At 40.1% G+C, this 16,335-nt stretch overlaps 1 protein-coding gene across 1 annotated transcript in view; it reads right to left on the bottom strand.

The window, feature by feature from the left end:
- MICU3 (mitochondrial calcium uptake family member 3) overlaps nt 1-14,883 on the bottom strand; it is a gene marked incomplete at both ends in the record, with an annotated part of 47,435 nt that extends 32,552 nt beyond the window's left edge. Inside the window, 2 exons of the mRNA XM_080344123.1 lie at nt 2,271-2,424; nt 14,596-14,883. Of these exons, the coding sequence (XP_080200249.1) occupies nt 2,271-2,424; nt 14,596-14,883 (442 nt within the window). The remainder of the gene's footprint in view (nt 1-2,270; nt 2,425-14,595) is intronic.
- Nucleotides 14,884-16,335: the final 1,452 nt, after the last annotated feature.

Consider the following 16,335-nt stretch of genomic DNA (forward strand, 5'->3'; position numbering starts at 1 on the left):
AATAGACGCATTCACTCCATCACAAATCTCATTCAGGTCTAGCATTATTAGCTTTTCTATAAAGCAGACATAAAGAGCTACTATTACTACTCTTCAAAGGGCATTTTTGGTTTGCTTTTTGACAAAACTCAAGACCTTTCTAGTCTTTACCCATAAAAAACCCAGATGTATATTCTTTTTTTTCCTGCAAAATACAGATAGTCTAGTACGTCAGCGTGAATGGACTCAATTATTTACAACTTGTAACTTCTTTGCAAAATTATGCAAAAATACAAATATGATGTTTAGCATGTACTGATTTGTTTGGAAAAATACATTCCTTAAACTTACTATCTTCAACAGAGTAAGACAGAAAATTTAGACTTGCCTAAACAAAGCTCTACTTTTACAAAGCTGCAGTACAAAGGTTAAAATTAACACAGACAGAGATCAGAAACTGGAAGTCATAATCTGCAGGTCATCTACTTCACCTATTACTTCCTACTTGTCAGCCTTCTGTCCAAATGTCCCAGACAATACAACTTCCATTCAAATGAAGTAATCAATTTCTACTTAGCTACAGTCTTTTACATTATCCCTTAAAATGATTATCTCAGTCATGTAATCTCTGATACTAGTCTATAAAACTAAAGGACATGCAGGTTTAGTTTTGCTTTCAGTCTCAGAGATTAACTGGATGCACAGAAGGATTTTGATACAAACAAGGTTTGCCACACTGAACTCAGAAGGGTGCCTGACTGTTCAGATCCAGATCTCATCTCTTTTGGCATGAGATTAACAGAATGTCCTTGTGAGCTTAACGCTTTTTGGTTTCTTTTTTAAAATCTCAATACTTGCTGTAAGAGAGGAGGAAGCATAAATTTCACTAGCATGGAAAAAATTTAGTGGCACACCATACATACAGCATGGTCAAACCAAAGTGTCGTAAAATGGAGTTAAAACAAAATGTTTAACTGATGTCCACTATATGGAACAAATGCTTCATGACCATACACGGTGAAACTCAATTCCACAGTAAGAAAAAAAGGAAAACTTGGAGATCTGGGCAGAGGAAGTAAATATAAAGTGCTGCTGTGTATTTGTATTCACTGCTGTGATAAGCAATCTGCTTCCTCTCTTTTAACTGCAGAGAAAAAAAAAAAAAAAGAGAATGAAGATTTTTTCCCCTGGTAAGTTTCAAAGTTTTTCAAGTTTTCACCATCTCAGCTCTATATTCTGTCTTCACTGTTACAATGAGATTATATCTCTATTCAAAAGTTACACAAGTTTTGATCACTGATGTGCCACGGCTGAATTCTTTCCTCTTGTTTCATTACTGTTATGAGAACAAAGGGGAAAAGTCTAACATCTGCACAGAGATTTAAGCTCTCCTCTGACTGTTTTAGCTGCTTTTGACTGTTCTCTATACTAGCTTTGTGATGTAGACTTGAGGAAGAAAGACCTGAAGTGGGTTAATACACATCACACCTGAGCAAAGATATTCGCTTTCTGCAGAAGTTGTGTGCTGCTACCAATGCACTGCAAGCCTGAGGGCCAGGAAACCAAACTAGATCAGAAATGGATCACCTTACTAGGTAGTCACTCTCTGATGCTTAAAGCAAAAATTTTACAATAAGTGAACTAAGTTGATGGTTTATTTTTCATTACTTTAATTAACACACAGTGCTAACTCTGGCAACTGTTAAGTGCAGAAAGCGGATCCCCTGGGGAACCAAAACTCCTACACAAAAGCATGTTATTTAGAAAACCACGATAGGGTTATAAAATCTCTGTAGGGCAAAAAAAAACCCAGTATGATAGCAAATGACAATTTAAGGTTGCAAAAATTGCAGAACAGTGATATCCTAAATTATTTAGAGAACTCATATCTCGCCTGCCTATCTCCACAGCAACTATACAGAAGAGGAGGCAAGAGTTTCACAGCAATATCGGCCTGCTCAGAAAGAAACCGTAACTGTAACTGTGTCAGCGCAAATGAGACAGATGGACTTCATGTCTTTCATGCCTTTTGAGCTGTCTGTCACCTCTAAGAAAAGAAAAGAATATTCAACTGATGACTAGCATGTTTACATGCTACAGGTTTACAATCTAACAATCAGGATACTGATTGTATGCACTTGGATATCACTAAAAATAAAATTCTAGAAGATGCATGCGGTACCTTTTCACCACAATCAGAAACAGAAGTAGTAATCAAAAGCAAACGGAAAAATAACATACACCACTGGTATTTTGCCTAGCAACTTTATCAATATAAAACTCCTGCTTACATTTGGGTTCATCATTTGTGACAGCCTGAATGAAGTCATATGGAGTCATATAGAGCTGTCCTTCAAATTCTAAACTGGCAAACCTGCGAAACCGTTGCTCCCGAGGAGTTGCATAAAGATGTAAATCTTCAGGGTCTGATCTGTTTTCTGCAACCTTCAAAGACAGAAGGAAACAATTTTAATGTACAAAAAGAGTTTTGGTTTACATTTGCCACTGCCATTCACCATAAAGAAACTGTAAATGTAAAGACGACAGTTTGTCAAGTCAAATGCATCCAAATATTTTTGTATGATAAGAGCTGACACTGCAATCAGAATTTCACTGCTATCATTTTCAGTCTTCTACAATTTTAGCAATAAATCTGAATGCATTGAAATTGTTGACACTGCCCAAGCTTCCATGCTTATGGAAAACAAACGAAAGCCCCACACAACCAACCACCACCAAAACTCAAAACCAAATAAAACAGGGAAAAAAAGATAACTTAGGGTCTTGAATCACAGAAAAAGGGGTGGCAACGTTAACTCAAGGAAGTCCATGTAACTTCAGCAGTCAGATTTGAATGACTCTGCTAAAATTATTTCAGTTGTCTGACATTTCCAGAAGAGAACAGAATAACACCATGTTTATATTGCTTCTTAGTGCAGAATGCAGCTGTTGACAATAATATGCGATACACCTCCATAATATACTCCAGTGTAAATCTTCTGCAGATACTGCTATTTCAAGTATCCAATCCAATTAAAACTCCCATACTTGGGTGAACAGAAGAGAGAAATCATTCCTCCAGAGTTACAGAAGTACTATATAGTTCACACCTCATGTCCATTATACATGTCCAGAGTTTCTAGTACATTTGCCATCCAGCTGATTTACATGTAAACTTAGCAGCACAAAACTATAACTGATCTAAATTATTACATCTTTGTGTTACATTGTCAGACTTTTTAAGAGAAAATATGCTAACACTATCCAAAAACTTTTTTTAGCCTATAAAGAGGAAAGCTCCTCTGTTGAATCAGTATCTTATAGAAAATGTAAGTATATTGAACCTTTTTTCAGAGATTAAGAAACCAAACCCTAACTGTTCCATAAAAGGAAGAGCAAAGATATAGCTAACTTCTCTCAGTATGTTAAAATAGGAATGCAACATCTTATAAATGAAATATCCCAAGTTGCTATTGTCCTCAATATTGTTGTCTCTTAGAGTATCCCTAAAATTCTTCAGGTGTCAAACTAAGAAAAGGCAACAAGTAGCGCATGGTCTAACTAATGTCTATGTTTTCTTTTTACAACTAAGAGAAGAGCCAAAAACTTTTTTTTTCCTTTTTTTTCCTTTTTTTTTTTTTTTTTTTTTTTCCCCTCAGAGAGGCATCTAAACACCAAGAGAAGTTGGGAAATGTCTGCAGTTGACGTACACCGAGATATAACAGTCCTCAGCAGCAAACAGAAATCAGTTTTCCAAAACCTTTCTAAGAGTAGGTTTCAGATTTCAGCAATTAGAAGTAAAAGCACATTTATATCGGTCAGTAAAATATCTGGGATCACCTTCCTCCTGCTTTTGAAACAGTGTGCTTAAAAAATAAAACATTAGTAAGGCAGTGAAACAAAATTTTATGGCCTCAGTTATGTTTGTAAAATCGACATATCAAAACCAAATACATGTAGAAGAGGTCGAACAGTTTTTATTTGGAAAAGCAAAAGAGAACAAAAAGTCACATGTATAATCACAATGTTAACATGACTGAATTATCTTCTGATATACTCACATGCTAGCCAAAATATTTCTGTCTTATCTCACTGTTAGAATATTATGGTCTTAGGATTCTTCAGCAGTCCAGTGGCATTCAAGCTGTGCCTTCATGTGGGTTTTATATGACTCAATTGTTTTGGAAGAGCTTGTAGCAACATAATTGATTATCCTTGTTTAAGTTTAAGAATTTATTTCATTTTTGATGCATATGTTATTTTAGCACTACTACAAGCATGCTTTTGAATACATGCAGGTTGTAATAAAGCAGTATTTCTGCAAAGTCAGTTTTAAGAAAAGAAACTGCTTCAAGGCCATATTACATATACAGTGCATATAATTGATTGTAATCAGTCATAATCAATCATACATAATCAGGAGAAGCTGTAGATAATGTATCACCCAAGAAATATCATCTTAGGTGTGATTACTGTTAGCTTTTGGAGAGCACGTTGAGATTCATTGCTCTCTCGAGAAATTGACACTATCTCAGGTACTACTGCTTAATATTTTGCTTGAGACACTAAGAAAAGCATTTGCTACATTCTCAGACAGGTACTTCAGCATTATCTTAAGAATTCTATGCTACTGTAAGTATAAAATAGCATACTGCAAACACGGAATTGTCAAGATGTGCTTAAACTTAACTCATGTCAGTACTCAGGTCTGCAAAACCTTAATTCCTGCCTCAGTTTAGCCAACCTAGAATTTGCCTCTGACTGCTACATATTTCACACTCTGGCTCCAAGTCATTGTAATGTGATATGAATACAGCCTGCCACCAAAAAGAGCAGTACCTCCCTAAAGGCTCGATACCTTGCATGCCCTTGCTCTGGCACTTTATGTTCATTTTTCCAAGCATCAAACTGCATAAGAGAACTGGTCTGACTAAGAACTTTTGTGTTTGTGGTGTTATTTTATAGCCAGATAAATGCCTGGATCTACCCCACAGGAACGGTTACTTGTTTCAAAACCTAGGCCACAGGTACTTGCAGCTCAAAGAAAATAAAATAGCAGCTGTTACAGCAACAAGCTTCATCTACTTCAAGGTAAAGGGATGAGAAAACTGCAGGATTAAGTATAATTTTATTCTAAGGAATAAAAAATACCACTTTACTTTGAACTTTGTGTTCAAAACTTTGTGTTCTTTGTGAAAGAATCAAAACAAGTTGTTTCTGCTATTGATGCAACATTAATTCAAACAAATGTATATATGGCTTAATGTGTATTAGATCATTGGTCCATACACTAAATCACCAAATAAAAGCAAGGTTTATTTGCAGAAGACTCCAGGCACACACCTTAGCAAACTGATAAATAAAACTGTATTTAGCAATAATATTATTTTTTGACCGAATTTCTTGTTCAGAGCTTTCCTTCTTCTATTACTGCTTATCAATTTATGTAACATACAGCAACTTTAAGTCTCTTGCATGAAAGCTGTATTTTTAGGTACTAATTAATATTCTAATTAAAAGCCAAACCATTCCAAAGTATGACCTCAATTCACACCTTTTCAGGCATTAAAGAAATTTGTCTCAACACACAAATATGAAACGTCTCCTGTTTTGCCCAAATTTAGCACATCACAATACAGTGAGAAGTATGAGAATCTTAGTGACACCAATTGCTCTCAATTGATTTATTTCATATCTATGCTCAGGTTAGGCAATCTTATTTCAGCAGCAATAGTGTGATATCCAATGGACAAATGAACAAGACACAGAAAGTAGGTGTTGAATACCTCAGGCAAGCTACTGTTGGTGAAAGAGTGAACAGGATTCAATAAGATTCCAATTTCTATTTGAAGTTTCAAGAGCTTATCCTGACTAAATCTCTCTGTAATTATCAACAATCTTCAAAAACTTTCCTGAAAGTACATCTCTTTGACAATCAAAAGAGGGGAGATTTTTTTATGCTTCTGTTTACTAATCCTCTTGGCAATCCTGCCTACTAATTACTATGATCTGGTATCATGTTATGGTTCTTTGCCTTTTAAAAACTGGACACAGCCATTTCCTTCAAGTAGAATGTCACAAATCTCCCAATAGTGGTATTATCTTAATTTTAGGCATAGCAGGTTAGCTCTGGTTTACCTGCACATGTATACCGACCTACTTTGCTATTAGAACTTTCAGGGGGAAAAAAAAAGGCTCACAGCTGAAATCACAAATCTAGCTGGTAGCCAGAATTTCCATTCTCCCAACTTCATAACTTGGGAATAAAAAGAGGCAAGACTGAAGCTCATCAGCATGCACAAACAATATATAATCTTTTCCCTATTCTCAAAAAAATCTAAGCATAAATAGTTGTAATCAAATAACTCATGGTTATCATTCTTCTGTCCTTCCCCTGTCAAACTCTGGTACCTTATTGCACTTATATGCAAACCACCACCAGGCAAAGGAAACAGAGGGGAACGTTTCCCATATGAAGTCCATTTTAACATCGGCTTATCGAAACAAGGTAAGTAAAAATCCAATTGAAGACCAAATACTAATTTGGCAGGGTATTTCTCTGAATGCAGGGTATCGCATTTCCATTACATGTGCCTCCATTGTAAATCTACACGACGAACATATTACAAACAGCCTAAAATACATACTTCAAGGAGCTAATATAATTCCTTAAAAACTATTTTCCAGAAGTACTGCATTTACAGAGGGCTGTGTAAAGCTATAACAACACCACCATATGTCTCACAGAGTAGCAGTCTTTCAGACAAAGGTCTTTGTTATGGAAACTCAACATTTTTTAAGTCAATCAACTTTGAAAGCTTTCCTTGCCAAACCTCTTGTAGAGTGATACCCCTCTGTATCTTCTCCCTCTACCCACAGCAAAAACTTGAGTGAAGAAAATCTAGGCTTTCTATCGAGCACAATTAGTGTTCAAAACTGATTCCCATTTTAGGGTCATCTTTCATGCATTGTGTCTGCCACTGGAGACAAGTCAAAATGCTTTGAAAATCTGGTGCTCTCACCAAAGGTTTCCTCGTATTACTCAAACTTCTTTGAAGTGTGGGCTGATCTCCACTACTGGTCCCATGTTTGTCTTACTGGTTCTCTTATTCCAGAGATACAGGCTGTCTGAATTTGGTATAACATGAATTGACCTTTATGGCCTTCCAGTGAAACCCATGCAATAACTTTACATTGCCATAAGACGGTCTAACACAGGACATGAGGAGACATTAAAATAACCAAAATTTTGCAGTAGTTATGACCCCAAACTATCTGAATATATCAAATTGTAATGATATGGTTCAGGTTCAGTGGAAGTAAGGTGCAGAAGATAAAATATGACATCATTAACCTTTCTATTAAAAAAATACAAAAGAAATGTTATTTGCCAAGTGTTAGTCTTGTATTATACTAAATTAGTAATCCAGAAGTTACATTCTGTGGTGAAAGATTTCATTTTCCCATAGAGACAAACTTAAATGCTAGATACAGGATTTTTCACTTGAAAATTAGAAAAACTGATGCCTACAAGCTCATAAAACTCTGCAGAAGTAATCTACAAGAATCCATTATCAAAACCCAGAACAATACTTGAACTCCCATATTCTGAAAATATCTACAAATAATGCAAAATACTTCACAAAACAAATAGGTAAAAATATACATGTTGTCTGTGCATGCATATGAGGGAAAAAGCTCCAACAATATCAATAAGAAACCACAACTGTGCTGTGTTCCAAGTCAAATCAGTGTTCTCTTGCTTCTTCCAACTAAGATAAAGGTGAGACTATTTTAGCTAAAGAAGCCAACATTTACTACTAAAAGTACCTTTTGCTTGCAGTCAAAAATATGTTCTGTTACAGCAGTTTAATCTTTAACCAATTTATTTCAAGTGAGTGAGTTTCTTTGAATTTTCGCTTGCAAAGTAATCTGTCTTCCATCAATGAGAATCTGTGCAAATTATTAAAATAAAAAGGTTTTCAAAGCAATGCTGTTCCTTACTTCCTTCGTTTATATTTGACTTCAGGCTTATTTAATACGCTCCCATGTAGATAAAAGTAGCACAATTTTGTTTTCATGCTGGGTGGCCAAAAGGTTAAACGTCAAGTTCCCAGTGTGGGAAAATCCCAAAGTAGACAAAGCTGTTTTGATGCTCACTGAAGTTATATTTCTAGCAGACTGCTTAGATGTAGTACAGCCAACAATTCTGTTAGTTGATCTCATTTCAATGAGATAAGGACATTATTATATTAAAATATTTACAAGCATAGGAAGCTGGAATGTGTTTAAAATGCTGTAAAAAGGGCCTTGTTCAAATACAATTCTGTTACAGGAAATCCTTGGGGTAGCAATGTTTATCTGTAAGTACAGCTCTTCCAGAAATCCTCCAAAATAAGTATTACACTAAAATATTCTCCAGTCCTTTTTACATTAGTTTCACATGGAAGTTACGTAACCTCTAGCAGTTCTTTAAGAAGCTTCGGTCAGTGTGTACATCCTGCTATACATGTCCATATGCTTTACTACATGCAAGACTAAAACATACTATTAGCTAGATTTGTCTGTCCCAAAAATGTATAATCTTTTTCTTTTTTTTTTCAATATCTTAAGGAACACAGAATTAATGCTGAGATGTAAACCTTCATTTTCCTTCAGCATGGCTCTCACTACAGCTGGCTGGGAACAGTATCCTCAGGATGATGACAGTGAGGAGTTTCAGATGTCATCAGCCAAAGAGCAAACCATCTTCCTACATCTGGCAATTGATCTATGACATTAAACACACAATGCTTAAGAAAAAGGGTTGCCTAGAAGTGGTTCTTGTAAAAATGATCCTTTACACATCTCTTGGAACAGCATCCTCTTTAAGTAAGCAGGAGAGTCTCCTCCCTAGGGGAGTTTGCCTTACTTTTTGGAGTTAATGTCTTATTGTTCATTGCAGAGAGATGGAAATACATTATGTAATCCACTTAGAAATGTGCTGCTACAAATAAACTTGACCTTTTAAGTATTTTCACAAAGAGAGAGTTTGACAGAACTACTGAGGTACTATGAAAAAAAGCTCTGGAAGCATCCAAAGTATGCAGCTTCCTTCTCCTGGAAATAAGCGTGCCTTCAAGAAATGTGATAAAGTACATACTCTGTGACCGTCTCTCCCTGACTCTCTTTTAATTCCTAAATCACTTCTGAAGGAAGTGATTCTCCGGGAATATTTTGTAAAAATAAACAGAGACATGGAGTTCACTATGTCTACACAAGGACAACATGATTATAGAAAAGATCTCTTTGGAGTGCAAAGAGGCATCACTGGTATTTCCCACACCATTTTAATAAGCTTTACAAATGACACTGGAATTTGGGAAGGAAGGAACACGGAAGCAAGGAACTGGAAGACAATATTAATTCCTCTGAGGAATTCTGACACTAGATTATGTTTTTCTAAAATTGTTACACTTCTCTGAAAAAGACATGACACACAGCTGTTCTGACAAGGTAGATACTTGATAGCAGTGTGTTGGATCAGGGCTGTTCTGGGGTCAATAGCATACTCCGTTGTCAGCAGAGAGAATCTGTATCAAATTAACAATTCTGTCATAGTTTCTTGCTCTGCACAAGCATCTCCTAGACTTTAAAGGAGCTGTCTGTTAGTAAAGCTCTCCCAGCCTTCACCAACACCTTCAGACACAAAACCAGCAGTAGAATTTTACTTTCGTTCTGAAACATTATATGGCAGTAACCCTGGAATTAAAATGTTACTTTATTGTACTGTCCAATATTTTGTTCCAGGTAATCACATATAAACCCTCAGTCCGCAGGACTGGAATTATTCTAAGAAAGCATCTAGGAAAAGGGAATCCTTTCCCCTGGGGAGCTTAGCTTCATGCTGCTTCTGTAACAAATATTATCTACCAGAACACCTTCAAGCATATGCTTGGTCAAGCAAGTATTTTTGTACTGACCACGTGGCATTTGTCTGTTCAAAAAGTTTGCTGCACAGCTGACTCCATGCTGGTAACACAAACCATGGCTTAGTTTACTTTGAGCAGACAGCAACTTCTTAGTCACCTGTACATGAATTCACAAACCCGTTGCTCAGCAGGTTTAATACTGTAAGAGTTTCATAGAACAGGGAGAAAGACCTGCAGACCATTCTGATGCTCTTTTTCTCTAGGAGACTCAAACATAGTTTTTTTTCAGTTACCCTCAACTGATGTATCTCATTTCTGAATTGGCCAACGGGAAAGTGTCCCACCAACATCTGTCTAATCACCAGAGTTAGTCCTGGAATCTAAAAGCCCTTTTAAAATGTATTGGTTCAATAAATGCTAGAGCATCAGTAAACATCAGATGTCAACAGTAGGACAAAACAACTAAAAATCAAGGTATATATGCTAAACTTATATCCTGAAATATTCCATCACTACTGCCAAACATTATTTGAAATCAGTGACAGGATCTGAAGAAAAGTAATCTGTAAGGATAATAACTGGGCCCAGCACAACTGTCAAGATACTTTCACAGGCCATATAAACATTATCTGGAAGCAGGTAACCTGCAAGAAGATGTTCTTCGGAAATCAAGACATAAACTAGGTTAGCCCCCACACAAATCTTTTTAGTATTTGGGGGACTCAGAAACCTATTCTGCTGTCTGCTGGAGCTGCCTAAAGGAAATAAGGCAGCCATTCCATTTATTACACTTTTACAAAAATTCATGTCAAGAAATAAGAAAGATGCAGGAATTTAAAACTAAGTATGTGTGCTGGTTTTGGCTGGGATAGTTATTTTTCTTCACAGTAGCTGGTATGGTGCTAAGTTTTGGATTTGTGACCAAACAGATGTTGATAACACAGGGATGTTTCAGCCATTGCTGAGCTTGCACGGTGTCAAGGCTTGTTCAGCTCCTCACATTGTCCCACCAGCGAGTAGGCTGGAGGTGCACAAGAAGTTGTGACGGGACACACTTGGGACAGCTGATCCCAACTGACCAAAGGGATATTCCATAGCATATGATATAATGCTCAGCAATAAAAGATTTGAGGAAGAAGGGATGGGGTGTAGGGGGAGATGGGGCATTCAGACTTACGGTATTTGTCTTCCCAAGTAACCTTTATGCATGATGGAGCCCAGCTGTCCTGAAGGTGTCTGAACACCTACCTGCCCATGGGAAGTAGCGAATGAATCCTTTATTTTGCTTTGCTTGCTCACGTGGCTTTTGCTTTACCTATTAAACTGCCTTTATCTCAACCCACGAGGTTTTTCACTTTTACCCTTCCAATTCTCTCCTCCATCCCACCAGGGGGGATGAGCAAAAGCGGCTGCGTGGGGCTGTGTGGTAACTGCTGGTCAGGATTAAACTCAACACTATGGATGAGACAGCCACAGATGTCTTGAATACTCTTGAACTCTTTGTATCTGTACTTCACACCATAATACTGGTTTCTGTTATAAACTTACTATATGTTAACCATTGAAAATGAAATTATCCATTGCCAATTAATGTTTCAGAATAGATTTTTTTAATGCAACCAAAAACAATGGGAGGAGAAAGAGTTTGTTTTGCCAACATTACTACCTTTTTTTTTTTTTTTTTTTTTTTTAAAGAATCTCCAGCAATTCCACATTTTAAAGGAAAGCATTTCAGGTTTTGCAATGTGTCCAGACTGGGCTTTTCTAGTGGTTGTTCTGTTAAGGAGTAAATAAGTTATGAGCCTATGCAAACCCTCATCCAAAAATACTCATTTTGTTAGCTAAGTCCCGCCAAATATAAACCTGCTATATAGTCATTCCAGGTCAGAGCCCCAGGGGTGACACAAGAGATATTCAGTGTAATTGCTTCTACAAACTGCGGTAGATCTCTATAGCAAGGCATTGCGAACATAGACACCACCTGCTGCTTGCTTCCAGTGATCCAACTAAAAATCACCTGGGAAAAGCATCCTGCTGGAGGGAAGTCTGGGCAGAAGGATGCAAATGGAAATATTAGGATGAAGTAGAAAAGTTGGGGTTGGATGGCAGAGGGAAAAAAAATAAAAAAAGAGGTTGTTGGATGATTTGCCGTGGTGGAACGAAAAGCAGACTGAGATTGGAAATGAAATGGGGAGCTTGGGAAATAGGAAAGAGGTGGGAGAAGGAGAGACCTAGAAAGCCATAGAAAATTGTGTCAGACTTTGTGCATCAGGAATAAAGGAGAAATGTCTTTGACTCCTCCTTGACCTTCCAAAAGCAGCTGGAGAGGATCCCAAGATACTTGAGCCTCATCATTCTTCATTGGTGAGTACATGATATAACCATAAAAGCCTTGTAGCAAAATGTGCATCGCATTTCCATCAAACTCATCTATACAGAAACTGCAGGTTATCATTCTCCAGTCATTACTCTAAACACACTGTGCAGTAAATCCAAGAGCTTCAGCCTTGACCCTAGTAATACCGACGTATGACTTTTCATGACAGAATTTTCTACTTTAAACATTATTACAGGTTTTAAACTGTTAAACACTCTTACGGTTGTTAAGCTTGGCACTTAAAATTAAGAATTAAAAAAGTTATTGTCACATGGGCAACATTAATTCATCCGTCTAATAAAGGACAATACAATATCAATGCAGAATACCAAGAATACTATTCAATGCAATCTGAATACAGTATTTGCATCCTTTTTTTCCCCTGGAGCATACTTCTGGATGTGTTTTAGAAACCTGTAATGAAAGAGTTGATGCTGATCACAGGTCTAGTGGGCAATCATAAACGGAGTACAGATACAGCTGAAGCTCATGGTCATAACACTGCTGATTCAAGTATCCAGTATCAAACAACAGTGTTTCCCCATTGCCATACAAGCCCTTCTGCAGCATAACAGTCAATAATAAAAAAAGCACAAGAACCCACTACCTCAGATCCAAAATTCCACAGCTCCCTCCTCATTTTTGGGAGGGTTCAATTGAAAGGATATTTTTCCAGGAATGCTGAGTGCTCAGATCTGCAATTTGAAATCACTGAAACAACTCATGAAAAAATAGAAGATTGCAACATGAAGCTAGTATTCTGAGATGTCAGTCTGTGCATTTAGTCTGATGACAAAATCTGAGTGGACATATTTCAAATTAATCTTTAATTTTTTGCTATGCATATGGAAAGCCTAATTAATTACAGCCCTTTTCCACACAAGGCCATTAAGCCAAGAAAATTATTTCTTTCCTTTTTTTCCCTTGTTTGTCTTCAAAAAATAGTCTGTGTATACTTAGAAGGTACATTTTATAGATGTTATTATTTTACATTGATTCAAATAAAACCTTAATTTTGACTTTGCAACCTCAACACTTTTACAGCAATATGTGTGAAAATTCCAGTTACACATCACACTAAATTCATTGACTTTCCAAGGGTGCAGTAGCCTTATTTGCCTGGAAAGACAACTAAGAATTAAGACTGGATAAATAAAACAATTTAAAGTTCTGTCAAATCAAAACAGAACGAAAGGCTGAAAGACTCTGTCTTTGGTCTTATAGCCACAGCAACACGCTCAAGACAAAAAGTACATGAATAATCAAAATTACCTGCCTCAACCTCCCTCCAGAAAGGATGCTGCCAACAGAATCTGCCTTCAGGCTAACAACTCAGAGCAAAAGGACTGACAACATTCACTTAAGCCCAAGGCCTCCATTGCAAAAACACAGATCCTCTTCCCAAACATAACATACACTTAGTCTATAGAAAGCAGGCTGTTTGCACCACTGATTTCCAGCTTTACCAGATGCCATACTGACAAACCACCTAACCACAGCTCTTGACATTTTCTGAAATATCTAATTCTTTTTAATGGAAAACCGCCTATCATTACCATACATTATGTATGGCACTGTGCAGGAAACTTCATTTTCCAGGTTCACGTCAACTGTTTTTCATTACCATGGGTAACTGGTTAATCAAGCCATGTTTTTGTTTAATTAGTCCACCTGAGGCATCACTTGCTTGCACCAAGGGCTATCCTACGACTTGTTACGAAGCTCTGCATAAACCTTTCACCCCACAGAAAATTTTATACTACACATAACTGTCCTAAAGAAGACGAACACAGGTCTGGCACTATCAGCAGCTGTTCCATCTTCCAAATAATATTTTCCATTAAAGAAAGATTTGATTAGGACAGCTCCAGAGACGAAAAGCAGAGTACGAAGCTCACGGTTCACACTCTGAGGTGCAGCGAACGTGTGCCAGCGTCCGCTGCCTACCACGGCGCTTCAGTGACAGCTCCTGTCCCCCGAAGGAGGCCGAGTGACAAGCTCCTGCCTCTGCCTCCGTCTCCCGGAGGACTTGCCCGAGCAGGCTGCCTCGCCTCACAGCCCAGGGCCGGCTCCACGCAGGGTCACCTCTGCGCGACAGCCCGGGGAGCGGCTCCACCGCCGCCAGACGCCGCCTCGCAGAGACGTCTCCACAGCGAAAGGGCGGGAAGCGACGTTCCTCCATCCCCACCGGCTCCCCGGGCAGCTGACAGCGTCCGGCGGGGTCCCCGGCACCCCGAGCCGCCCCACCGAGCGCAGCACCGAGCGAGGCCGCGGTGCGGAGGTGAGAGGCCGCCGGGCCGTGATGCGGGACGGGGGCGGCGCGCACACACCTACCGTCTCCCTGGCAGCGGCCGCCACGGGGATGGGGAGCAGCGCGCGGGACCCGCCCGGCTCGGCGGCTGCCGGCTCCCGGGGGGGCTCCCGCCGCCGCTCGGACAGCCGGTACCCCATATACCCGGCGAGAGCCCCCCCAGCCGCGCAGCCCAGCTCCCGCCGCCACCGCCTCACCGCCGCCGCCCCGGCCCCGCCGCCGGACCACAGCCGCCGCACCGGCTGCGGACCGGGCGAGGGGCCCAAGCGGCGGCGCCACCGCAGGAGGCTGCGCAGGGCAGCCATACCCGCCGCTCCGCCCCGGCGACCGGCGGACGGAGCCCCCCGGGGTGCCGGCAGAAGCCTCGCGAGAAGCGGGGAAGGGGTGGAGAAGCGAGAGGGCCCTGCAGTCCCCGCCCCACGCCAGCGGCCCCGCTGCGCCGCCGGGAGCGGCGTTGTAGGCGGTCGGGCGGTCCGCACCCGGCGTGCCCTCGGAGCCAGCGGCGGGGCTGGCGGCACCGGCTCCCGCGCTGGTTGCCGCAGGCGGTGCCCGAGGGGCGGCCGTGGGCCGGGCGTGACTCCCGGGGCAGGCAGCGGGACGTTTTGTGCCCGCAGCGGGCTGCAGCCGAGCTAGCGGACATACGAAGTGGTTAGACCGAACGTGGAGAACAGGCACGGGCCCGAACCCGGGCAGTTAAAGCCAGAGTGCCTGGGAAGGGTGACGCGTGGAAGCTGCCGGGACTTGAGGCTTCACTCGTGCGTGGGCCTTGCTGCAGTTCGGCATGTGGAGTGCAGGCTGTGTGTGCTCAGTAACACCCTCCAGAGCCTAACGCTGTGCTTCTGTAGCCTTGCTCCCAGGGGAGCATGTCCCACGACCCAGCAGTAAGTCTTCGCAGAAACCTGGAAGCACTAGCTTTGTCAAAGGAAGAGTTTCCAGCTGTGCCTCCTTTGCCTTGTAATCCTGAAGGCTGGAAGCGGCTGCAGCGTCATGATTGTTCACTGTTTTACTGCCAAGGCTTGATTGGAAGCATCCAGTGATCCTAGTTACCCATATTTGAATAAAGGTGGCTGCGACTCCATCAGTCCTGTACAACCTAGTAGTGTCCAAACCTGCTTCCAAAGTCTTGAAAACTCTTGGTGCCTTCCCAATATACAGCTGAAACTAAAAGCATGAGGATTGTTTCAGATAAACTGAAATTAAACAGTGTTACCTGTGATGCTTATCTTTGGTGTATCAGATCTTTGATTTTAAAACTTACTGAATGCTGACAAATAGTTTGGCAGACTATTCCATATTTCTTTTTGAACTGTGCTGTAAAGTGTCCATAGGCAGCACTTAGTTCCACAAGGAACAGTTTTTACAAATGAATTGTGGAATAGAGCTGAAGAACTTAGAGAGTAATGCTGTCCTTTACCCATCTTAGACTAATGTAGATAACATTCCTTCTGTTTGGTTGCTTACTGCATTGTTGTATTTGGACCCAATTTAAATAATCACAGTATCACAGTATAATGCTCTAAATACCAGTAGGCTGGAAATTTCAACCTTCCCAGGTCTATCTGACCTCTCCCTCCAGTACCTCTCTCTGTACCTCAGGTTCTCAGAAAAGAGTGATTCTCCTAGCCCCAATTTCAAATGTGTTTGCTGTTCCTTTCATTTCAAAGCAACCTCAGACTACAGTATCTCCTGCCATCTTATACCCTTGTGTTATGAAGCCCTGTCATCAGGAAACCACAGACACACCTGCCATGTCAGCA

The sequence above is a fragment of the Nesoenas mayeri genome (assembly GCF_963082525.1).
Source record: "Nesoenas mayeri genome assembly, chromosome: 4".
Classification (NCBI taxonomy): Eukaryota; Metazoa; Chordata; class Aves; order Columbiformes; family Columbidae; genus Nesoenas; species Nesoenas mayeri.